This window comes from Xiphophorus couchianus, chromosome 12, assembly GCF_001444195.1.
Source record: "Xiphophorus couchianus chromosome 12, X_couchianus-1.0, whole genome shotgun sequence".
In the NCBI taxonomy this organism is placed as follows: domain Eukaryota; kingdom Metazoa; phylum Chordata; class Actinopteri; order Cyprinodontiformes; family Poeciliidae; genus Xiphophorus; species Xiphophorus couchianus.
In genome coordinates this window covers 10,638,547-10,664,689 of record NC_040239.1, presented here as the reverse complement: position 1 = coordinate 10,664,689, position 26,143 = coordinate 10,638,547, and the positions used below count along the sequence as shown (strand labels likewise).

General features: G+C 38.7%; 2 protein-coding genes across 6 annotated transcripts in view; both read right to left on the bottom strand.

Moving 5' to 3' along the window:
- ccser1 (coiled-coil serine-rich protein 1) overlaps positions 1-6,690 on the bottom strand; it is a 146,366-nt gene extending 139,676 nt beyond the window's left edge. For both annotated transcript variants that reach the window (XM_028033710.1, XM_028033711.1), the window contains exons 1-2: positions 6,452-6,690; positions 185-1,202 (exon numbers count right to left, since the gene is read on the bottom strand). In XM_028033710.1, the coding sequence (XP_027889511.1) occupies positions 185-1,177 (993 nt within the window). In that variant the 5' untranslated portion in view covers positions 1,178-1,202; positions 6,452-6,690. The remainder of the gene's footprint in view (positions 1-184; positions 1,203-6,451) is intronic.
- Positions 6,691-8,884: 2,194 nt separating this feature from the next.
- The window catches only part of trim36 (tripartite motif containing 36), a 28,815-nt gene continuing 11,556 nt past the window's right edge, over positions 8,885-26,143 (bottom strand). For 2 of the 4 annotated variants that reach the window (XM_028033338.1, XM_028033341.1), the window contains exons 3-14: positions 24,849-24,929; positions 23,248-23,594; positions 22,379-22,525; positions 21,182-21,277; positions 20,466-20,603; positions 20,179-20,294; positions 18,302-18,423; positions 15,410-15,527; positions 15,122-15,327; positions 12,582-12,765; positions 12,324-12,437; positions 8,885-11,590 (exon numbers count right to left, since the gene is read on the bottom strand). In XM_028033338.1, the coding sequence (XP_027889139.1) occupies positions 11,221-11,590; positions 12,324-12,437; positions 12,582-12,765; positions 15,122-15,327; positions 15,410-15,527; positions 18,302-18,423; positions 20,179-20,294; positions 20,466-20,603; positions 21,182-21,277; positions 22,379-22,525; positions 23,248-23,594; positions 24,849-24,929 (2,039 nt within the window). In that variant the 3' untranslated portion in view covers positions 8,885-11,220. The remainder of the gene's footprint in view (positions 11,591-12,323; positions 12,438-12,581; positions 12,766-15,121; positions 15,328-15,409; positions 15,528-18,301; positions 18,424-20,178; positions 20,295-20,465; positions 20,604-21,181; positions 21,278-22,378; positions 22,526-23,247; positions 23,595-24,848; positions 24,930-26,143) is intronic. The other 2 variants (XM_028033339.1, XM_028033342.1) reach the window with 1 other exon arrangement.

Sequence of the window (26,143 nt, the reverse complement as noted above, 5' to 3'; positions counted from 1 at the left end):
TGTGGCAGTTCTGTTTTTACAATGTTTCTACATCTGTTTGTCTACAAATGGATTCAGCCTCTAAACGTTACATGTTTGTAGATCAGTACCAATAAGCTAGGCTTAATCAATGATTGTGTGAAATGTACTGAATCACTGAACAAGGGAAATCCGACTCAGATTAACGCTTGTTGAGTAAAAGTACCTGAGAGGTGGAGACTGCCACGCTGAGGTTCTCAGGTGCAGCTGGGGGATCAGGTGGAGCAGCATCAGCAGGCGACTCAGACACACAGACAGGCACTGAGTTCAAACCGGATCCTGGACTGGGAGCCGGGAGTGCGTCCACCTCCGACACAGAGTCTTCTGTTATGGGAATGAACTCTGAGGGAGTGATGGCGGTTGTTCGATCTTCTGAAATCATGGGGGACTGAAGCGAGCTCTCACCCCCTCCTCCCATTAGTTCTCCAGGACATGACCCAGGTGTGAGGCCCTCTGGCCCAGGTGTGACGGTGGCAGAGCTAGGAGGTTCCAGGTTGACTTCTGGAGGCCTGTGGTGGTCGGACGTGCGAGAGAAACGGTGATGGGCTGAGAATGATTTAGGCAGTAGCTGCTTCTTCTGCCTCGAAGAGCGTTTGTTGTTATTACTGGCCCCACTGAAGTCATCGAGGAACCCCGAGTCGTCACCTTCATTGGCTTCGGAGCTGCTGATGCAGTTGATGAACACATTTCGATTAGTTGCCGACGAGGATGAGGAGGCCTTATCAAAGTCCTCAGTCTGCGAACGTGGGATTTTCTTTTGCTTGTGGCTCCCAAACCCAAATGAGTGGCGCGACTTGGAACGCCTGCCACCCTCGCCGAAACCTGAGGACGCCGACGAAGTTACCGTCTGCTGGTTGTTTCCGTTTGCATCAGTGGTCTGTGTCAGGGGGGGCGTGAGGTTCAGGTTGATGGGCTGAACGCGTGGATCACTGTTCCTCTTAGCCGTGAAACTGAGAGACGGCGCGCGAAACAGGCTCCGGCGTTTGCCGGTGCTGCCCGAGCTGGAGTTGGTGCTGGAGGGCGAGGAGGTGTGAACGCCGTTTCCCACTCCCCCCGAGGACGGGGAGGAGGGGAGGGACTCCTGCCGCTTGCTGGCGCTGCGGCGGAAGATTGGCAGGCGTGAAACAAGTGTGGAACGGCGTGAGCCCGATTCACCCATGGAGAAGCTGAGGCAGTGAGGGACTCTGGAGAAACACACATACATCACAAAAAATTAACAAAAAGGGAGACATCTGCAAAAGAATGACACTTTAACAGACAATAATTTTCTGCAGAAGATACTGAGAAAATCAAAATGGCAAAGTAAGGGGAGGAATATTTTTATTAGTTTGCCTTGCTCCCACACGTCTTTTAAACCCTGCCCACAAATTTTCTTTTGATAGCCAATCCAGAACATCCACATGGTTGTTTTTAAGCCTCAGCAACCAATTTATCAGCAGTTTTGGTACCGACAATTTCTATTTGCAGCTTTAACCTCAGCGCTGATGTCTTGTGATGATATTTTAAGTATTAAAACATAACAATGTTATCTTTTTGAGTGTATTCATTAACTGGAATTACTTTTATGTTGCCTTTGAAGTAATGGTTTCTTCCTCTGAGTGCCTTTTCAGCCCATATCGTTACAGCACTCAAAGCGAGGTTCTTTTAGCAGCTTCAAAGCTATGTTTTTGTTCAACGTTGATTAGCACGTTTTTCATATCTGGGACCTGGGACCTGTCTCTTCACTATCCAATTTGATGGATGGACATTTCCATGCGGTTTCTACTTTGACCTAATTGTTTGAACAGATTAAGTTGCCACCTTTACTGGAAACTGCACCTAAGATTAACCAGAATTGTACAAGTCCACAAATATCTTAAACATGTTTCTTTGAAAGAGTTGGAAACGGTTTCTACAAAATCTAAATCTGCCAGAATAGAAAGAAGATTTTTTTAAACTTAATTGTCCAATGTTTTTATTCAATAACCTAATTACAATCTGTCATAAAATGTGCCTCAGAGTTTTTATATCAACAATAAAGTCAAAGAAAATTATCCAAGTAGAAACATAAACCTTCAGCCCCACGGTGATAAAAACTCTAATCCACCTCATTATTTGCATATGAGGTGGGAGGAATTGACTTTCTGTTAAGGATTCATCATCCAGCTCCAGTCAGAAGTTACAGACACTCATAAAGTTGGGCTTTTAAATTATGAACAGAAATGTTCTGTAGTTTTGATGGGTGGACAGATGTTACATAAAGCATGTTGTTGAGGTTAAACTTTCTGAGACAGATTAGAGTTTACATAGGCATATATTCAGCACTGAATTTAGAATATAGTTTCAATTATCTTCGAAACAAAAATGTTTTGATTCTGGAGAAGGCCCTTCTTCTCACAGTTGCTCCCTGGCTATGCAAAAAAAATTCAAAATAGTAAAACATTTATGTTTTATGGCGGCATATGAACTTCTGACAGGAAGTGTATTTCTGTGAATACTAATTGACACGTAAACGAAGCAGAGACACCATTAATCCATGAGAGACTTCTATCTTTGGACAGAATACCTGGTCAACCTGCACAGTCTCAGTTTAGCAAACCAAAGCTGTTCCCACGGCTTGCTAATCATCGGCATGGTACTGTATGAAAATAAAAAGAGCAAATTCTGATACAGATCCTCTCTGCAGGTACAGTAAGAGGACTATAAATCAGCTGCGGTTTTGAACTGAGCAAAGACGTAGAAAAATCAATTATCTCTCACCTCTGTCCCAGAAAGCGGAACTAAACATTATTCATTAAACCTGCTTGTACAAACTGTGACTACAGCCAGCAGATCTTATTGTTTGCACATTTTAAACACAGACGGTGTCAAACTTCAGTATAGCCAATTAATTCCAGTGTTTTCAAATGTTTTCTTACGCAAAGGAGGATTACTTACACTGCAATCCCGCCAACACTGATGAAGCTACCTTCTAACGTCCGAGCTACTGAAGCGTTTTGTTTTTGGTCTCTGTGTAATAAGATTACATTAACACCCTGCAGTGAAGTGGCTAATTAGAGTCTCACCTTCTGGACAGTAAATTCAATCAAGTTCTAAATGTGATGCTGATTGATTTTTCTAAAATGTTTATACAATGCAACGGATACATGGCTCCATAATTATAGCAAACAGCTATGGCACAACATTCACCGACAAACTAAGGTTTGTTTTTTTTTTGACTAACGTAAAAAAAATTTGAAAGAAGTAGAGCAGCAAACAGCTGTCCATATAACTCACTACATCACCAGCATTGAGGGGAGTTAATTATAATTGCTTCATGTGTTAGTTGATGTAATGGATGCACACATATAAATAGCTAAAGCACATGGATCAGTTCTATAGCAAGAGAAAGTAGAGAAGACATAACAGGCCCTCCCCATGCACACATCCTCAGCCAGCTGTCTTCCCAGATCGGCTGGGATTGCCTCCAATACAGTAAAGAGGGAGGCCTGCCACAACCATTTGACCTGGTGACTGACCTTTGACCCTAGCTCATTAAGACAGGCTTACAATCCATTAGACGGTTATACCAGAGTTGAAATATATCCAGAATACATCTGTCATGTAGCTTATTGAAGACGGAGGAAAAAGGACACTAACTTGAAGATTATTCAGATTATGCTATTAATGGCGAATCATACTAGGTGACCAGTAAAGTGGTATGAAGAAATATTTACTCACAGGCAAGTACTGTTTTGTAATGATTTAATTATAACTAAACTAATCCAAGCCTGTGTAAAATGTCTTTACTTAATAGTGATAGTCCTCAGTTTTCACTTCAGGTTTTACTAGCCACACCCTGGCTCGATTACGGTTTGACTGAAATAAAGCCTGTCTGAAAACATTAAGGAGGATATAAGATCTCAAAAAAGAACTCATCATCCCCGGTCTAAAGAAACTCTTCAAGATGAGAGACAAAGTCGCTGATACTTTGAAAAGATTGCTGGGTTGCTTCATGGCCTGGATGACATGCAGTAGTTGATGGTATCATACATTCTACTCTCTTTCAGAAAATCCTGAGGAAAAAAGTGGCCATTCATAAGTTGGTGACCTTGAGGTCAAGTGCACTTGCACTATGCTGCTTCATATAGATCCCAAAAAACATCAGCCAGTCCAACTCTGATGGTTTAAAAATGAGACGCTGAGGCACGACCTTAAGAAGAAGCAGTTTATGCTCAACATGCCCAAACTCCAAACAACCCACACTGTCAGGGGAGTAGAAAAGTTAAGTGATTACAAAATAAGTCAATATTTCAGCTTAAATATTGATGTGTAAACTGCTCAACATGAAGTGTGCCCAGGTCAAATTCAAATAATAGTTGAATGAAACCTTGGTTTGCACAGACTAGTTTGCAAACTTCCTCCCTGCTTGGCCAAAGCACAAAAGGTACGATTATTTGAGTTAGAGAAGCAAAGCTCCGGTCCAGTTCCTCTTTCCTTTTTCCAGTTATTGATAGTTCTGCTGTACTGGACAGTAAACACACAAGTTCATCTGCTGATCACTTGCATAATTTCCTCCTTCAACACAGAAGAAGAAATTAAATAGAAAAACAGTAAATTATTCTGAAAATAATAATAGTTTTTTGCAGAACTTATAATACTTATAAGCAGGTTTCTAAATTCCTGGAGAGTTTTTTTATTCCACATTGCCACACCCAAAATCAGCAGGTCACTAGTACTAAACAAATAAGGCGGATTCAGATGGGACAATTTGAGTGTTGCTGTCCTGTTTGTGTTTTCTAATCGCAACACTTTAACAGTCGTTAACAATCTCATATATAAGCTGTACTTACTGTCTCATCCAATATTCTTGCTTCATTTGAGTTTCAAATGAAGCAAGAGATTCATTTGCTTTACTCAGTTTGAAAGGATACTTAGATGTGTGTGTGTCTGTGTGTGTGCTGGGTGTAAATAACTGGGTGTTTCCAATAAAACAAGTTCTTAATGGGTAACAGAAACCACATACTGTAGTTCACACACTCTACGGTCTTCTCTTACATCACACTGCTCTTCTCACAATTCACTAAATGATGGAAGTAGAATAATTTATGTAAGACTCTACGTTACATAATATATCCACATAGTGTGATTTTGACAGAAAAATATATACAGATAATTTGCTAATGAATCCCAAGAAGTAAAAATTTACCAATCAGGCTTTTTTTTAAGAAATATTTTTGTTTTATTAGACTCCTGATCTGCCAATTAAAATTCTGGCTGATTCGGCTTTTCGAAGGAAGGCAATTCCAGCCTTCGAGGTCATTATCCTGCAGATTTTAGATGTGTGCATGTTGAAAATTAGCTGATTTACCTCCGGAGGTCACCATGTTCTGAGTAGAACCTGGAAATCATGAATTAATTTTAATTATCAAAGAGATGTTTAAAAGATCCAGGACACTGGCCGCCGAGGACCAGAATCATTCAATCCTGTACGGATTGTATTGAGCACAAACTCATTTACCTCCAAGTACTTTAACTTAGCAAATGTAAACTTTTAACATAAAAAATGTGTTGCGGATCCAAAGAGCATCTAAAAATAAACATTTATTGACTGAAAAAGTGGGAGTTTTCAGGTGTGATTTCTTTACTGAAAAGGGGAGAAATGCTGATTGTTTTTGGGAGGGAAACAAACTCTAAATGTTTTTCAGTAAGTTTCTGTTACATATATTTTTTTTTAAAAAGGCAAAGTTCATACTGGAAGAATCTGTTTTCATACCAGTCTAGTGTGTAAATCTGATAGGAGCAGTCGTTGCATCATTACATCAACCATGTAGCAAAAAGGTTGATAAATAAACATAATGATAATAACTTTGCCAAAACAGGTTATGAAATTGAACTGGCAAACATGTTTCATCTTAACCTCTTTATTGAACCACAAGACGTATCACAAGCATTCTCACAATAAATACTGTCATCTTTAAAAGCCTGACTATTTTTATGCCGTAGTTCTCCTGTAACAGTAGCTCCGAACCCTTGGTGTATATTAACAGCTTGTTAATCTTAGTGATGGGCCTTAACATGTTTACAGTGCAATTCATTCAAGATATCCGATTGTTTTATATTCTATCCAGAAACCAACCTTAGCTAGCAAGCACATTAAACAGTCTACATGGATGAGCTGCAGAGATTTAAGAGCAGCTAACCAGCAGCAGCAGCAGCAGCAGCCCTGCTGGACGCCACAACTGTCAAACCAACAACGTCAACAACGCTTTGAAGCCTGCCGACCCTAAATCCCGCACCAGCTAGCTGCCTCAATGCGCTCATGTGTCCCCCTTACGTTGCATCCAAATTAAATGATATTAATAGTATAATAAGTGTCCGGGAACACAGCAGCAGCCCCGGCGGCTCAGGCGGTCATTCAAGCTAGCAGCAGGTAGTGGACAAACACAAGCGGCCGTCATCGTCCGTACGTTACCTTCAGCGCCTTGTTAGAGTCGTTACCGAGGCCCGTCAGTGGAGAACCGGGGGGAGATATGTGTCCGCTTTGTGTTTAAAATGAAATAGTACTGGCATGAAGGTGTCAGGGGTCTTACAGCGGCATTGGAATTGCACTAAAGGGTGCACCTTGTGAGGCGGTGACGCCGAAATTACACCTCAGTGACGGAGAGTCGGTTTCCTCCTTCCGCGTTGCAGTCACTGACAGCGAGCCTGTGCGGTGTGACGTCCATTACTCCTCCTTCCTCCTCCTTCCTCTCCTCCTCCTCCTCCTCCTGCTGCTGCTGCTTCTCCCTGAATTTTCTTCTTCTTGAAACTTATTGGCGGTTCCCTGAATTTTCAGCAGGCGATAGATTCATTAAAATTAACATTAAAGATGCCCACAGATGAATAAGGTTGTTTTTGCCTTAGAAACTGCTGTATCTGATATGCTTGTGTGATATGTTTTGATTTTTGAAATTTGACATTTACGCATTGCATAGCCTAATATAAAAGAAATATTTGCAACTTATTTTTTAGGAATTAACTTCATAAAACAATTCAATTCAATGTTGCTGCTTGTAGATTACTTTAAAAGAAAAACATCTATCAAGTCACAGTACTGCAGAATATGTATTTGTTCAAAAGGACTGTTTGTTCTCTTGAGTGATTTCAGCACACAAACAACATCTTTACTAAGTAAATATTTAAAGACTTTATATCTGAAACAACACACACAAATGAGATGAATTAACCCATTGATACGAAAAAGCTTGAGATAATTTTATTACCCGTCAGAATTTGATAAAGTCAAAATGAGCTACAGATAGCTGAGAACTTGGCATCAGATTCCATGGTGGGTTATCCATTTTGACTTTATCACTTTTTGCAATAGCCACTTCTAAAAACCGATGTACTACACGAGATGTTTGCATTTGTCAACAGGTACTACAGCCCATTCCTCTTTAGCCAACATGTCTGAGTTTTGTGAGGTGATGTCTCCTTTCAGCTCTGCATTTTTCATTGAGGTGACACTGAAGGCTTCTATATTTAATAGAATTACAATCTGTACTTGTTCAAGAGAAAACCAGTATCATGTTTTGTCCTCAGTTATTCTACAAAAATAACTCCAGTTTTGTCCCCACTACTACCCCAAAAATGTGGGGACTTGTTAACATGCATTCTGGCAATCCTGTAACTAATTTAGTGTGCGAGCTTCTATGGAGCACAATATAGTTCAAAATGCAACGAATGGTGCAATCGGAGAGTGATGTACCTTTACCCATTCATCTGATCATCTTTAAAACGCGTTTTCTCTTTCACCCACATTCTGGGAGGTTGGTTACAGACTAGAGAAGACTTCATATTAATATTCATGAACGTCTCTGGAACATTAAGCTGATTGAAGATGACACTCTAGCCTTCACCTTTAACGTTGACACCCGTAATCTTCGGAGCTCCCCAGACAGCGCTCACTTTTGCATGCTCCGGTCCATGCCAATTGGTATGTTGGAGCAAATTACCCAGCACCATATTAGCTCCCTTTCAGCAGGAACAATGTACTTGAATGTACATGTGACCATTTAGGTTAAAACAGTTTGGAACATGTCTGTAGTGCTAACATTTCCAGGCTCTTTGGGAAATTTCAGCAAATTAAAATTTCTTTTGACAAATATGCTACAATAATATAGACTATCACATAGTGAAGGTGTGTTTTAGAGAACTGCTTCTCATAACTTTTCAGAAGAAATTAATTGTTTCATTGAGCCACAAAAGTATCAAAAATTGTTTGTTGGGCAGATAAAAACAAATGTTAAAATCAAATTGTTTTGCCAAAAGTACTGAGACTTAAATTTATTAAATTCATGTGTTCAAATCACTTCTGTAACCAGAGGTGGATAATATCAAGCACCTATGAACGCTCTTTAGAGAATTGGTTTCCATGGCTGAGCAGCTGCCTCCAAGCCTTAAATCACATGAAGAGTTGCATATGGAGGTGTAACATAGATTACAACTGGACTTTAGACCTGTGGGAGACTATGAGCCGGAACATCTCATCCAACCTCACACGCACTGCTGAGACAATAGTCTGTGTAGAGGCAAAAATCTCAAGCCTTTTGATAACATTGCACATCAGAATAAAACCTCAAAACACTTCCAACTTTTTATGAAAATAAAAATTGAGTTGATATGCTTCAGATAAGCCTCAAATGGAAAATATATGTTGTTACTCGCAGGTGTAATACAAAACAGCATTTGTACGCTCGGAGTGTTCTGCAGAGAGTCATGTTGAAAATCTAAGGGTTGAAAATGACTGAGGTTTCCAACACAATTTGTATGTGCTAAAAGATATTTCACTCACCCCTTTGGCTCTGTAATTAAATGTTAAATAGCACCACAGCCACACACACACAAAAAAAAATTGGCAGGCAAATTTGATTTAAAATGTTTTATTCACTTTACCCCCTACACAGAAAAAGAAAAAACATCCTTTCCATAATTATGTTTACTTAGTATATATGCACACAGAAATTCACCACCACATCCAATCTCAGAAAACACAATTAGAAGCATTTAAAATGTTCTTCTTTAAGAAGCCCATTTACAACAACAGCCTGCAAACAGTGCAAATTGTGACTAAAGGCTCAGGCATCCACTCTTCAGTCTCACAGCCTCTCTGATGCTATTGCACACACAACACTAGTAAACACCTCTGCAGAGCAGATGTGCTACATATCACTAAAGTGCAACCTTGTATTTAAACATGGAGCCAATCTGTGCAATCATTACGAATCAAATCTATGACAAATGCAATATACAGGATGCATTATTATTTAAAGTCTAACGCGTTGTTAAGCATTATGACATATGTGCTGCAACTCTTAACTAATCTTGCATATAGAAGAACATTCAGCCATTTATTCTGTGATCAATACATTCTGTGTATGACTAAAACCGAACTCTTTCAACCAATTATTAAATGCATAGATTTTGGAGATTGTGTACATTTTGATATGATTTTAGGTCTGAGAGGACTGGAGTGAAAACAGATGCAAAACACGTGGGACAAAATACGCACACTGTCACTAATTGAATATTCCTCTTTGAAATTAGAGACATCAGTTACTGATAAAAACAATAAAATAAAATTTTACACCAAAAATTAAGTCTAAAGAACACTGAACAGGAAGAGAAGTAGTTTGTTCCATTGGAAAAGAAAAAATCCCTCGACAAAAGGCAGCTGAACAGGTCAACATCTCCGTACAGTAACACCCAAACATTTACTTTATTCCACTGAAAACAAATGCCAGATTAGTATGTACACATTTAAAAAAAAAAAAAAAAATGTCAGCTTAATGTCTTACCTAAACAAAATTATTAGAAACTTAAGAAAAAAGGAGCTATAAATCAACTCAAGAAGTTTCTTTCGGGAAAGGGACAGCAGTTAAGGTTTTCTAGGGCAGAGTGACAGAGGTAGGTAGCTTCAGACCCAAATCTGGGCTAAAAACCTGAGAAAACACACACAAACCAGTTACCCTAACCCTCCAGAAATCTCAATATATACGCACAGATGTACAAACCAACCCATGTACAGGCACATAAAAAAAAAATACAAAAAAAAGTGAATCAATTGAAGTGTGGTGTCCAAACAAACTTTTTAGTCCACCTAGTGTGTCCCTAAAATTCAACAGCAACTACTCCATGACAGCCAAACTTGAACAGTAAAGAGGTTAACATGCTACACCTAATGCCTGTGCACCAAAATCAAGGTACCATTTTGTGATAGCACTTCTTGGACGAACCTGAATAAATGCTTCCTTAAAACTGTTAAAAAGGCTGTGAGGTGACAAAGCTGAGTGTTGCACTTGAATAAGCACCAGAGCCAAAGATTTCAGGCTGTTCGTGGTATCGCAGTTATAAAGTACAGCAGATGTTAGTAACTGGACAACACTAAAATTAAAGTTAGTGTTCTGTGCTAATAAAAAAGTGACAGTCACATAATTAAATACAAGAACAAGTTATGTGTGAATGCAAGACAAACATATGTTTACTGCTGTGCTCACAATTATCGATAATGAAAAAGAAAAACTAAGCAGTGATGATAGCAAGAGATTATGTGCATCAATTTACTCGTGCAAAACAGCAGACATTGAAACTAATAGTGTTTTCAGTGATAAACTAGAGTAAACTGGTAGATATAACAATTGTGTAATTCTGTGATTCATTTTTATTTAAAAAAAAAAGGAGGGGAGGGAAAAAAAAAGGCACAAAGGTGCTAGCTTCAAAACTAGCAGCAACCTTCCCTCATATCCTCTAGCATCTAAACCTTTGCTGCTACCAACACACAGAACCACCAACCATTTAAAAACAAGAAATGATCCAGAATAATAAAGCAGTGTCCCAGTGTAAGTTGTTTCCGGTTAAAATATTTAAAGTGACTACATATTCTGTAGCCAGTTCAGTAATAGCTGATCTCAGCTGGTAAAAGCAGGTCAATTACAATTCACAGATACAGAGACTTTGGTTTACAAAGATGACCTTTCATATCAATCTTTGAAGACCTCTGCATGTGGACATGCTGGACCAGTTATCTCATTCACAGAGTGGGGGAGAGGGAAGCCCTGCTGATAACTGGCCCATCGCTAAGAAAAATGGTTGAATTTTACACTCGCAGGATAACGTACCTCCTAGGTTTTCACAGAAAAATACCCCCCAAAAAAGGTAATTTATTAAAGTCTTAATGCATCAACATCTTCCCTCCATTCGTTCTCAGAAGGTCAGTTTTTTAGCAGTAATGAACTCCTCCAGCTGGACCTTTCCACTGCCCATGAGACCAAAGGCTGGAAACATCGTTCCGGAACAGTCGACCTGCCTCTCGAAAAGGCACCTCATGGTGTCGGCGTCGTAAAAATACACCCGATGTGCATCATAGTCCAAGCATATGCCCAAGCGTTGCGGCATGGGAAGCACGCGGTTGCCTGAGTCGCCGGATGACACATTTGCATTGGAAACGGAGGAGGAAGAAGAGGCCTTGGGGATAAAGACTTTGCCCATGCCCAGGGTGATAAGTGTGAAGGGCTGGGAGAGCTCGTAGCATGCATCCTCACTGCCACTGTCATGTCCGCTGTCATGGTCATACCTGGAGAAAGGGAAAAAAGATTTAGGATGATCCTCTCTTTCATTTAAGTACGTATATCCCAAGTGAGCTTTTTAAAAACAGAGGACCATTTATTTAAAGTAAAGCTGAAAGAAATGGCTGCTAAGACTAGTCAGTGTTTTGCTAAAGAATATGCCATGGACAGAAAGGATCACACTGTGCACTGAACACAGAGTGCATCTTAACTTTTGACTCAACAGCTCCTTACTCAGCCTAGGATTGCCTTGGCGTTGCATTTCATTAAGTTGGACTGAAATATCTGAGCTTGTGACACAAAGTTATTGTAATGTATATTATAAAAATTAATTGGGAAATGAAAACATTTAAGGTGACACCAATTGCAGCTGAATATTTTTACACCTAATTTGGAGGCCAACTTGATGTCTTTTACAGTTCTCCTTCCTGACAGTAAATTGTCAAAAAAAAATTCTTCACACATGATTTTCTTTTTTTTTTTTTTTAAAGCCAGTTATTCTAGAAATTCACTGAATGTTTAATCGCCTTATGCAATTACCACAAATTTTAATTGTCAAAATAAGGTTTTTCTTTGGTTTAACGTGAGTGGATCCGATGTGAAAGGTAGGCTTTGTCTAAGAGTAAGCTCTTTATGAGTTCACACCAGTTCTCTTGCATAAGTAGGATTATGTTAGCAGATTTAGTGGTTTAGTAGGACTCCTTGTGTTGGTTACCTAGATCTTGCGTGTTTAGCACATACCTTGGACTGCTAGTGTCTCTTGGGTTGTGGAACCATTCAGCCAGCTTGGTATCAGAAGCCACGCCGACTTTAATCGTGTAGGAGTAAGGCTCCACCTTAAAGGCCCAGTAGTGTCTGGAGAAGACAACGCTTTAATCACTTTCTCCACCCACAATTTTGTGAACAGACACAATAGCAGTTACACGACTCCCCTATTCCTTAATGAAGATGCTGATGTTGCAAATGAAACATTTTGTTTTATGCAAATTTTTTCTGTACCTCCCCTGGGAGATGCCCGTGTCCCCAATGATGTAGTCCAGACCGATGTAGCTGCCGGTTTGCACACGTTCTGCTGAAAGGAGGAAAGCCATACCCGCCACGCTCTCCACAGCATCCCGTCGATTGTTCAAAATTAGGCGCTCAGTACTGAATCCACACTTGTCACTGAACAGGAAGTTAAAAACTGCACATGGAAAGAAAGAGAGGAGATGTTCAGCAGGGGTAGTGGGAGGAGGAGTCAGGAATAAAAGTCGCATAAGTCAAAATATCAATTGTTAATTTTAGAAGAAACCTTGAGGATTTAAATAGTTGGACTTTTTAAAGGCAAGTGGTAGACACCAACACAAGAGGGCGCTATGACACCATTTTAAGATATTTAAAAGGTTTATGCACTAACAGAATCGCCATCTCTTATCTCTTGCTCCATTTACATACATCATCTGGTTACAATTAAATTAAGTCTATAAATAGCTTTTGGGCTGAAGGCCATGATTACAGTAATCCAGGACACATGGGCCGACATGTTCACTCAGCCATTCCACCGCAACCTGAAGTCTTCTTTAGGCAAAACCAAACCATTTGCATTTATCTGGAAAGTCCTTATACCAACTAGGGCATGAAAACAACAATAGATGAATCTAGCTGAGGGATAAGCAGCTCTGCCACAGTACGGAGGTTAGCTTAAATAGCAGGACAGCTGCAAGTCAACAACTAAGCAGTAAATGCTTGAAGGAAAATATAAAACTTTTACTTATCCCCATTAAAATATGGAATAAATCTGGGTCAGTAGCAGTCTAGTGAAGATGCTCTTTCTTAATATATTGAGATAGGGAAAGAGCCAGTAAGATATGTTGCACCAAAAAACAAATCCTGATACAATTTACACACCTCCTTTTCAAACAGGCATATCTGATTTCACACTTGAAGAAAAACCTATTAGATCATTTTTAAAAAGGCGACTGCAAGTCATTAAAATATGGTGAAATAGTAATTTGAACTATTCAAAAGACTAAACAATCAGTTATGTTATGCACTTAAATGATGCTGTGATTAGAAAAAGTTTAATATTTTAATTACTGCAAAAATATGTTGGGAGATGATTTTGTGTCTGAAAAGGTCCACAATAAATCTACACATTTTAATACAGATCTGAACTCCAACACACTCAGGCCAAAACAGAGGGACTATAGTGGAGGTAACTTATTGGAAGGGTTCCAATCTGTTCAGTTTATATTCAAGTCCAGACAGAGAATCTCAGTAGATTTTGGATAAATTTCCTTCCAAGTACAAACGATGCCAAGAAAAATGTGCCAGCAGTTTGCTTTTCCAAGCTGTCAAGACTATACACTGTTCCCTCCCACACAAACATGACCTACACTGCTTTTAGCTACATCAAAATGATCAGAAAATCACCATGGTAACCAACTTCATTAAAAGATAAAGACAACAAACAGCCTTTCTGCTTCATTACCTCCCGCTATGGGCACTCCAACACAATTAAATATTTAGAAACAAAACTAATTTGCCATCTGATAATCTTTTTAGGAGAATATAAATTACCACAATGCTCCTCGTTGCTACCAGAATCTACAGTGAGAAGGAGCTTAGCTGCTTCTGCTTGGGCCAAAATGAGGCCAACAAAGGGGGATTGTGGCTCCAGTAGTCTGTTTGCCCTTTAATGCATTTGACACCAACAACAATCTATTGAAGTGGCTGAGCTTGGGGGATTTTAGTAAAAGATTTTTCTATTCAGTTTACATTTTTGCATTTCTGTAATAGTTTATTTTTTAGAAATACTGTACAGGTGCTTCTCAAATTAAAACATGAACATAAATTCAAATTGTGCAAGCAGCAGAAAAGGTGCAGTTTGAAAAAGAAATTAATTTATTTCTCTAATTCCAAGAATGAAATTGACTAATTACCGATACTACATGTGTTTATTTTTGTTAATGTTGACGCTTACAAAAATCTCTTCCAAGACAAATGGAATTATTAAATCAAGAAAATGTTTTGACACAAATGTTATAGCCAACACAATGATGGTCAGGACTGCCGACATGACAGTTGTCCAGCACTTCATAAGCATCAGAAGCTGCTATTCAGAGTGATGTAAAAAAATATTAGTGGAGAGTTGAGTAGAAGGTAGTAAAAAGAATAACTCCCTAGCTTGTTCAACACCTCAGCAGGGCCAGAAGTTGAGCACCTACAGGCTGAGTTGATGAAGAGATTTATCCAAAAGCAGGCGCAGCCAGGTAGTGATTGGGTAAACTATACACTACATGGACATACTTTCCAGTAGCCCTGCAAGTAGAGATCTTTTTATTCGGTCTCAAGTTGTTAATGATGAAAGTTGAAATCCAACTTTGTCAAGAGAATGCTTACACATACAGTTCAACTATATTAAGTGAAAAATTGTAAAAAAAAAAAAAAAAATAATAATAATAATAAAAATAATTTTAAATATAGATGCTCCAAGATGAAACCATTTCAAAAACATAACTTCCATGCAGGGAAAAAAAAAAGAAAAAACAACAACTTGCCAGGTGCAGGTGGAGTGTGGAAGGAGACCTCTGGGCTGTACGGGCTGAACATGGAGTTCCTGCAGCTTCGAACTCTAAAGGAGTACTGACTGTCAGGTTCCAGGTCGTGCACCAGAGCACTGGACCCATACACCCTGTCCGTAGCCCTCCAGACGCCATTGTCCTCTCCATTCCCTGGAGATGGAGAGCGGCTTTGTCCCCCAAGTCTGAAAGACAAGATGATGGAAATAAGATTTCTTCACATTATAATGCGTGGAGTGACTGACTGATGGTTGCAGTTCAACGTACTTGCGATACTCTAGAACATGGTGATCTGTTGGGAGATGGTCCTCAGAGAGCCTCCAATAGATTGAGGCCTCATTGTAAACTCTGCTGTGGGACCAGTCAATCAGAGGGGGGTCTGGGACTTGTCGAGAGAGGAGGAGAAAGAATTAATTAAATCTACACATGAAATGGTAAATGTCAAATAAATAAATAAGACCATGATGTGTACATATATTCTTGAAATTTGTCTCAGACAAAGCAGAGATGAAATAGTTGTCCTGCAATGTGAAGTGTTGCCCTTCATTATTAATTTTGACGAGAATGAAACTGTGCTAATTTAATCAACAGGGTCCATATTGGGTTTAATTGTCACTTCCCACTCAGCAGAAAGGATAAGAAGACTTTGCTTAATGGAGCTTAAAAGGTTTTTACAGAATCGCTGCCTGGAAGTAGAAGCACCCCGTGCACCGACAGTTTTCTTCTCCTCCTCACTCCCAGTTGACCTTTCCTCCACTTACAGGAAGTAGAGCTTACCTAAGAAACAGCAACCACCTCACAGTAGCTTTAAAAACATTTACAGCTCTTTAATTTCTTTATGGTTTCTCTACAGTGCTGTGAGAAAGTATTCCCCCATAAAAGCAGTCTTTTAGCTTTTCAATCATCATACTGCAACGTTAGAGATCAAACAAACTTTAGGGAAAACTCTCAGCACATTACCCTTCACATCACTAACCTAAAAGGTCACCAACTTTCTAAAAGTTGACAGAGCAACGTTCTCACTCATTCAATATTTCAGTTTTTGATCAACATCTTTTCAAATCCTTGGTGGCTGCTTTTTAAAAAGCTCTACCAATGCAGATTTACTCAACTAATCTGTCTGGAAAACATTTTACAGCCTGCTCTCCTTTGAAAATGGAACTATGTATTTTCAAATAGAGTTAAATAATTAACTTTTGTACAATACAATAAAAGTACCATTGCCAATCCACTATTTATATCTTTATGTGCTTTGATTTCACATTTTGTCTCCAACATCACTTAAAGCTGCATAAGATGGGGATCTCATTTTGGATTTATTTATTTAACAACTTGGTATAATTCTGAAAACCAAACACCAGGCTAGAGGGATTGTCTTTTTTGCAGATGAGTAATCAGGCAACAAGGTTGTGACAAATCTAAAATTGAATACAGATTTTACAGAATTAGACTTGTTTTGAGGATGTTGGTGAAACTATCTTGACCAAACATTTTGTGAGAACTGGAAAAGAAGCACAAATGAGAATCAAATTCAAGTCTTTCACAGGCTCTTATGAGCAGATTAATCATCTTCCATCATAAAACACAGAACCAGAATACATGGAAACAATATCCATGAAGAGAAAAAAAATTAAAAATCAGTAAAAATCACTGATTGAAATCATTGTTATTGTATAAACCCAACAAAAACCTGCAGACACAAAAACACCTAGCATGGCGCACTCTTCCACATTTGCAGCAGTCCTGTGTTTGCTGATGCTTCATCCACCAAGACCTGAACTCATTTACTGCAGTACAAGAAAGCTTCCACAGCATCTTTTCCCTCTGAACACAAGAGAGTGAGTCACTGCAGCAGAGGTCTGCAGGCTGAATAGATTAGAGTAAGGTCGATACAGCTGCCACCCAACTGCTCCATTAAATCTGTTAAACTTTTCCCAGTGTTAAAAACTGTTAGGACTGATTCATAAAAACAAAAAAAGAAAAGATTAAGGCAGCTACCTGGTGAAAAAAAAAAAAAAAAGCACTGCCGATTTAGATTTACTCCATCTCTAATAATTAAAGACTAAAAGCACTAAGCAGAGAAAGAAGGAGAAGCGATTAGAAATCTTGGTTTGATGCACATCAGTGTTGACAGAGACAGTTTCTACATACATTCAAGACTTGAATTTCAAGTCTTCAGACATCTGCCACTGAACTAGATATAAAATATTGGCTTTGGACAAACGCTGCCAAATATCAGTATTAGGCACAACAATGCCACATCAATCTCATGGACAGCTTTTTTTTTGTCCAAATTAAGTAATTAAAATAAATTTAAAAAGGTGAATATTTATTACCATGTTCATGCTTCACACATTTCCAGACTCAAATTGTCTAGTTTTTAAGGCCATTTAAGCTTATTTTTACATTAAGAAAAATGAAAAACGGAAAAAAAAAATCTCCCACACACTTAACAAAATAATTAATTTCAATCTTTTCTGGACTTTTCTAGAGGGTTTTGGAAATTTATTGCTTATGTACAATTGACATAAGAGTCAGCGGTGGGTCATTTTAACCTCAGCTGCCTCCTAAACCAGTATAATAATATTTCAAATGTACACATCTGAACAAATAATATGGCTTTCCGTTTATATAATATACAATTATTGCATCTTGAATATGTCAATGGTCTCCATTCTATATGTGCATGTAAAGAGGATATTTATTATTAATGTTCTTTCTTCACAGCCAGCACAGAGCATGGTAGATTGTATTGCCATCATTGTATCTGTTGCTCAACATGCTTACCCTAAACAACCTCTGACCTCTTTGCCCAGCTCTATTCACAGAGCTGAGCATGTGACATGTAGGCGATTATAAACCACTTGTTCCCTCCATCATGTTTTCAACAGCACCATTAAACCAAAGGGCTGAGTATGGGGAATATGTCCACATACTCAAATTAACACAAAAAAAGACTACATTATATTTTGATTTTTTTTGGAGTTGCTATTTCAGTGGAAGAATGAGCTGCAAGCTCATTGACAAAAAAAAAATATCTATATATATATTTTTATAAATTCTAAGCATATTTTTAATTTAAGTTTGATGACAGAAACATTACACAAGCAGACAAAGACTAAAGATTCAAGCAGTGAAAATGCAACAAAGTGGCTATACCTCCACCGAAGCACATCTCTTTCAGCAAAGTTTCCTCTTTGGACGTGTCCAGCACAAACTCATCAAAGCAAGGGTCAGCTGAAGGGTGGAAGGTCTTCAGTGATTCAGTGGCTTTTTGAATCCTGAAGAACAAGCAAGCAAGAAATCAAGAGAAATCCCACAAATATTAAAATGAATCAACACAGACATTTACTGAAGAGACCATCTTGCATGAGGTATGATCATTCACATTTTCTGGCCTGGGGTCGTCTAAGACCAACTATAAACTACGGTAAATGAAAGCTTTAACAAGAAAACTAAACTCGCCACTGTAATTCCCCTGAGTGAAAACTTTCCCAGATTAACCAAAGCTGCTAAAGCAGATTAATTAGGCAGATTAGTGCAGAAGATACGGCAACACTCAATGCTGATGGGACACTGCAGCAAAAAGTTTTTCTTAAGTGTCCTTCTGTGACTGTGTGCCCAACACATCACAGTCACATACGTAACCACTGTAATAGGCTGAACACTAAAATAAACCCACCCAACCCAGCTAAGAACAGCAACAAGAGAACAAGTAAAGACAGCCAACAAAAAAATAAATAAAATCGTCAGACTTTCCTCCATTTTACATCATCACAATGGTCCCATCACTCCATCAATTTTTATCTATATCTGGCACGGGTATAAAAGTTTATCCTTCTGGCCACAATTATGATTGGCCAGCAGAGTCTGAATGCATGGTGCTTTAAGCGCAGCCCTTGGGATTGCAAATGTTGGCAGCATTGTAGCCATGATCATAATTGTGATTTGATGCATTGCGACATTCTAGTTAAAAGCATTTTTATTGCATTGGATCTGTACAAGTTTTGCCCCTGGACTTAGAGGCCATAACAGATTTCAAAATGTTCATCCACATGACTAAATCTTGACCAAAAGAAAACCAAAGATGTGTTCAGTTGTAATGTGTTTCCATATGTGAGAAAGTAAATGGAGTGTATGAATAAGTGAATTAGTATTATATTGTTAAGAGTATAAAGGAGTTGTGCCTCTACATGAGGAGAAGTAATTAATGTGAGTGTATGCGAGTTTCTGAGGATGATGAGGTCAAGAGGAAATGAGAGGATGTGCAATGGTAGGTAGTAAAGTGTCTTTATACTGTTTTAAGAATTTATGCAAGCCTATTTTATAGAAAAGGTGAGTTAACCATTTACTCTCGTTGCCACACATTAGTTGCAGAGTTTGATCTGTTACCTTGCTTGTCTGTGACGTCACCATTAAGCAAGTGAATAAAATATAAATTATTTAACACACCTGTCTTTTGTAGATTTCTGCGTAATTACCAACATTGTAGCAAAGTTTTTTTTATTTTAGGTTAGATACATACTTCTCCACTTGCTTAGTTGGTTCTATTATAAATTCTATAATAGACCTGCACAAAATATTGAACGGGCAAATTAACGCAAGCTATATTGAATCGGCCTGTCTGGATGCAACATTTAACAGGAGCCAAATGCTACGCACATAAATTCTGCATGCCAATTTAAAATCACCAAGTTCAATAGATCATATTCCATCCCACAGTTTATATGCATGTTTAAGGGGCTGAGAGGTTAAAGCTCACAAAATTGAATATAGGACTATTTTTAAAACATAATAAAAGTTAAGTCAATCAATCTCATCACATGAAAAAAAAAAATATTTAAAAGTTACTTTGTTTTAGTAGATGTAGTTGACATTGTTCCCTGGGTTTAGGCATTACACTGTAACATTAAGCTCTGTTTAAACAACTGCAATATTACTTTCACTTTGCAGAAGATCCTTCATCCAATTGACAAACCAGAGTATTGATCATTTTTCTGAATTGATCCAATTGGCAATAATATTCTACTGTTTACCTGACATGTAGCTGCTTTGCAGTCTGGACAAAGCAGGACTGATCCGTTTCTTTCAGCACCTCCTGGGCGTAGCCAACCAGGCCGCTGTTCTCCAACATACCCTGGTACTCCTCCACCTGCAAACGTTTTAAAGAAGCAAGGCATGAAAGAAAAAAAAAAAAAAGCATACTCTAAAAACACAAATAAAATCCTGCAGTTTCTAAACGTATTAAAACTCCTCAATTGGTTTCATGCAATCTATCATTAATTGGCCAAATGTATATTGAGGTTGGTGTGATGTTTTGTACCTGGCCTTTCAGTTGATCTATGCGTCTGTTACGGGACTGTTCAATGGATCTCAGCATCTCTGATTTTCTTTCTTGAAGAGTCTCAAACAGACGTTCAAAATGTTCGTTGGCTTGACGCTCTGCAAGCTGTCCATTTTCCTTCAGAAAAAAACAATTACAACAAATTCAAACCCCCAAAATAAAAAAAATACATTCAAAAACTGTAAAAGATAGAGAGATTGATAAATACAACCCCTTTTGGTAAACAAATATTCTGAAGAATACGGCATTGAAGTCTCCAACACAGAACAGCTTTGATTCATTTTGAAACTCAAGAGCATCCCAAAATGCTCTTGTTGTGCTCAAATATATATATATATATATAGAGTATGTGTACTAAAGTCCTACTTCAACAGAAAAAGTAAACCATTTTAAATAAAAGGTAGTCTAAAAAAACTAAGTTCAGAGCTTTGAATTTCTCTTTACACCTCAGTTTCATCTTCATTCAAAGATTATCCAACCATTTTCAACTGGTAGGTTGAATCAATATTTATGAATTTCCAAAAATCCCTTTTTTTTTTAAATACTACCTTTTATGTTATAGTATTCTTTAATTGCATAAAGAGACAAGACATGTTAGAAAAGATTTTCAGAATGTCAAGTACAATAAAAAACCCTGAGCGGAGCAGAGAATGAAGGAGTTGCAGCAGCATGAGTCAGCGTCCTCTCTCCCTTACCTCGGTCTGACTGATGAGCCGGTCAAGCTCAGTAATCTGAGTCCTGACCTGGTCTTCTTTACTGATGAGATAATGGATACTCTTTGCTAGTTTCTCCTAGGGAGACAAAAGATCAGCAGCATTTAAAGAATATTTCATTTCAAACAACTTATAGAACAACATACATTTAAGTATATCTTTACAATGCTTTAAACATGAAACCATTTTAAAATCTCATTTGTGTAATTCTGTTTGTGCCAACACTCATCTGTGCGGTCTTGGGTCAGATCAATATTTACCTCCCATCCCACAATTCACAGCAGCAGCAGCTGTAAGTAGTTCCTGAGTGTGCCATAATGCATTAGTGTTCAAAGCAGCAGAAACCCAAAACAACTGACAGAGGTTTCCAGAGCCACTCGGATCATTTGATACACAATCTATTCTGAAGTTACAATGTGTGCAGAATGATGAAGAACAAATGGTCTCATTAAATATGTAAGAATGCATTGTTTGCAGCCACACAGACAAGCACACAGGGTTGCAGTGAACATGTTTTGAATAGCACCAGAGATTTAAACATCCATTTCATATTTTTAAACCAAGATTATTCTGTTTAAGGTTTAAATTTCAGAAGATTTTTCTAACCACAGCAAACAAAGTCTCAAATCTAAATTCTGGATTCTTAGGGGGGTCCATACATTTTGAAAAATATAAAATGGATAAGAATGAGCTAAGCTGGGGGCATAAATCTGATGTTTCTCCACTTGGGTTCAGTTTCCACACAGGAATCGTTAACAGTCTGGTGCACACAGAAGGTACAGATCAAGCATTAATATTACAACAGGAGAAAGAGATCCAGCGACCTGTTGATTCATGGTACGGGACGATAAAATACAAGATCCAAATTAGATTTTCTATACGACACTTAATCAAACTCAAATTACCGTAAATATACTTGTGCAAGTTCTGTAATTTGTGACTATATGCATTGAATGCATTCCCCTGTAACAAACAATGTCCAACCTATAGGATTTTACTGTAAAAATATCAATAGTCCAAAGTGTTTTTCATGCACATGACCACATCGCCACTGACTCACTCAGACTAATCTTTGTTATCTGGAGAAAGTTTTTTGTAGCACTCCCAAATACAATGCAGAAAAACAATTTAAGTTTATTCCAACTTATCTTTTTTTCCAGGAAAGCAAATTGTCTATACCTTGAGGATCTTGTAAGCACTGCTCATCGAAGTGACTTTGTGGTTGGCATGGGACCCTCCCAGTTTACACAAATGACACACTGGGCGTCTGCAGACTTCACAGTACATGTTCACCTTCTCCATCTCATGCTCTGGACACATGAGCACCTGAGAAATTCAACATATCACACTATTATTGTCTGAGGAAGTCGTCCGGGGCACAAGTGCTGCTCACAGCTGCATACTATAGAGTTACATCATCCATTTAAACAAGGAGTTAAAATTAGGCCTGAAGAATGTATGAAACAGTCAGCTGGAGAGCAGATAACTGCATGCAAGGTTAAAGCAACACAGATCAAAAATGAGCTGAAGGGAAACAGGAAGAGGATCTAAACTTTAAGTAGTAGGAAGTTCTGAATAATAATAATAAAAAAGTCCTAAAATATACAGAGATAAAACTGCATTTTTAAATGCCAAGATCCCCCATAGAGATGAAGCATTTTTAAGTTGAGCAGCTTGATTAAATGGAGCTTCTCTAAAAGTCTATGAATCTTTTTAGGTTTCATCCTCACACGGTACCCTTTGCATTTCATCTGAAGCAGTAAAATTTTCAAATTGCTGCACCAAGTGGCGAGGCTAACAGTTAGCAATAAGCGTAGTATTCAATGCATTTATCACTTTAAAAAGATGCTCAATACTAGTTTATTTTAATTTAAATGTTAAAAACAGCTCTTAACCCTTAAAAAGTGTTAGAGAAAAGAAAGCTTTAATACCACAAGTTTTGTCCAAAACTGATCCAAGACCTGGCAGTCAAAAACTAAAAAATTGTTCAGAAAAAATTATGTGCAGCCTTCAGAGAATCACATCTCACAAGCAGTGATGCCGTTTACCTTTGGCCTAAAATTCGTGGTAGGACCAACATACTCATGCTGGGCTTTGGGGGTGCCCCATGGATGGTGTAATTTGAAGCACTCGTTGCAGTAGCTAGCTTTGCAGTCCATGCAGCTCTTAGTTGCCTCCTGGTGGGTTGGAGGTTTACAGACGTTACACATGATTGCAACGGCCGCGCGGGCAGCCTGCCTGTAACGCTCGACGATGCTCTCCAGGGTGAAGTTACGGAACAACATGCTGATGCCGCGCTCTCCCAGGTCGATGTCATGCTGGCAGCCAGGGCACGGGATGGCGGTGACCCGGGGAGTCACAGACCCTCGGCGCCAGCCCGGGGATGAGATCGAACCTGAAGGAAAGCAAAGAGCCATGCATTAGGTAAAGTTCATGTGCCATTTGGATTCCTACCCTCAGGCCATTATGGTTCCAGTCTTGTTAGAGGCTCTATTTGGACATGCAAGTATCAACGTAATGAATTACAAGAAGGGAATAGTTTCCATGAGAGTCAAATGGGGGTCTTTGTTGAATCTGAGACCTCATCTGTGCCAGATTCTGGGTCGTTACATCATTGGGGGTGACATAAAAGCTATGATCTTAAGGCCAAAACGCCATTGTGAGCAGCCTTCACAAATAGGGCCTCTGTATGTTTCCCTTTGTGCTTTATTTCCACAATGACAACTGCTCAGAAACATGGGTACATGGAGCAAAACACCAGCACAAGCAATGCAGGGAGCAGAGGTCATCCAGAGGAAAAAGTACAGAAGGGGAAACCATCTGGGAAGAATGGAGCATTAGTGAGGATTCATCAGATGATACTGCAACCTACCAGCTAATTAATTAGAAATATATCCAAGTCATCCAACACCTACAATGCAAGTAATGCTAATTTTAAGTGCAATCAATGATTTGGATGAGTTTTCCCATCTATCCATCCATTTTCTAACACCCTTATCCCTTAGAGGGGTCGGGAGGGCTGCTGGTGCCCATCTCCAGCTAATGTTCTGGGCGAGAGGTGGGGTCACCCTGGACAGGTCGCCAGTCTGTCACAGGGCAACACAGAGACAGACAGCCATGCACACACACACTCACACCTAGGGAGAATTTAGAGAGACCAATTAACCTAACAGTCATGTTTTTGGACTGTGGGAGGAAGCCGGAGTACCCGGAGAGACCCCACATATGCACAGGGAGAACATGCAAACTCCGTGCAGAAAGACCCTGAGCAGGGAACCCAGAACCTTTTTGCTGCAAGGTAACAGTGCTACCAACTGCGCCACTGTGCAGCCCTCCCATTGGGGAAAAAAAAAAAATCTTAACATAACCATGAGACCAAGTAGTAAAATGCTACAGATATAAATGTCAAGCAAATGAACAGATATCAAAGGTCCAGTTCAACACAACACTAAAAATCTCTTGAAGCAGCAGCAGAGGTTTCAAGAAATTTGCACAATACCCATCTTGTTAGTGATGCTGCAGCAGCATCGCAACAAGGCAGCAGCACAAACTGTTCACAAGATCACATCACAGAGACGAGCAGTATGACCACACTGAAAGCCAGCAAACTTAAGTCAGTAAACACACAGAAATCAAAATATTGCTTCACGTTTTTGGGGGACAGGGGGAGAGAGGAGTGCTGGATTTATCTCAGTTTGCAAGCCAGTATTTCCACTTCGTTTCCTGGGACCTGGAAATTAAATCAAACACTCCTCAGGTAAGCCAAACACACAAGGAGGCCACTTCAAACAGAACTTCTGCAGGAACAAGGTAGAGCTGAAGGAAAGTAAAAAGCTGTGACAGAGCAGCAGCAAACTGATTTGTGTAGCCATGTACATGCTATGTGAGATGGTGACTGTGTGGTGATGGCTTATTAGAAGGTGGTAAAGTCTGAATACGGGCAAAATATGAAACGAAACCTTCCTTCTGATAACTGCACATTATGGCAATAGATGTCATTGGATGATAAAAGCCTTATTTAGAGCAACTAATAAACCCCACCGACATTTCTATTCTGGAAAGGTGATCAATAAATGGATGTCTTTATACAGCATGACAACTCAGGACAAAAAATATCCATATATGAATTATTTTCTAGAGCTGAAGAAAGACCTTAAAAGAAGTCATTGCAGGTCTGAAAAGGGACAATTTGTCCCAGGAGATTTTTTCTCCCCAGTCAAGAAAACAAAAGTTCATTGAATTGTTTCTTATTCAATAATAATCACTTATTATCTAAATGAAAAAAAAAAACTTTCCCAATCCCTGGAGGTCTATAGCTTTTGTCTTTGGTAAACTTCAATGTTGTAATATGAAATGCCACCAATTTTCTTTAAAGCGACCCATTTTTCCACAAATGCTTGTAGAGGCAGTCTGCTTGCCTTGGTCCCGATTTTATATACCTATGTGAATGGAAGTGATTGGAAATTCTGATGTCATTGATATGGATGGCCGAGTCAACACTTGGCAATACATGGCATCGGACTCTGACCAAGTAATTTTGTGAAAAGTTGGTTTTTATTTTCAAATCCAAAATCAGCTTGGTTACCCATTTTCAATTTTCTTTTTCCTTTAAAACTTATTTATACTCTGAGGCATCTTGTTTAATCAGCCAAGATGGGTTAAGTGGTAAATATATTTCTTTAATAGCTTTTTACTCCTGAATCTAACAAAATCTGAGCATCAACAAAGTAGATATTAATATCTGTTTTCTTAATCAGTTTGATCCATCCAAAAACACAAATGTACAAAATAATTAGCAGTAGACTAAACATTTTTTTTGTTTTGTTTTTTTACTAGCTGTATGATTGTCAGGTTTGGGATTACAGAGAAAGAGCTTGAGGGCAAACATTTCTGTCCATAAAGTACTTAAACATACTTTCAACTTTATATGCCGTTATCTTTTTA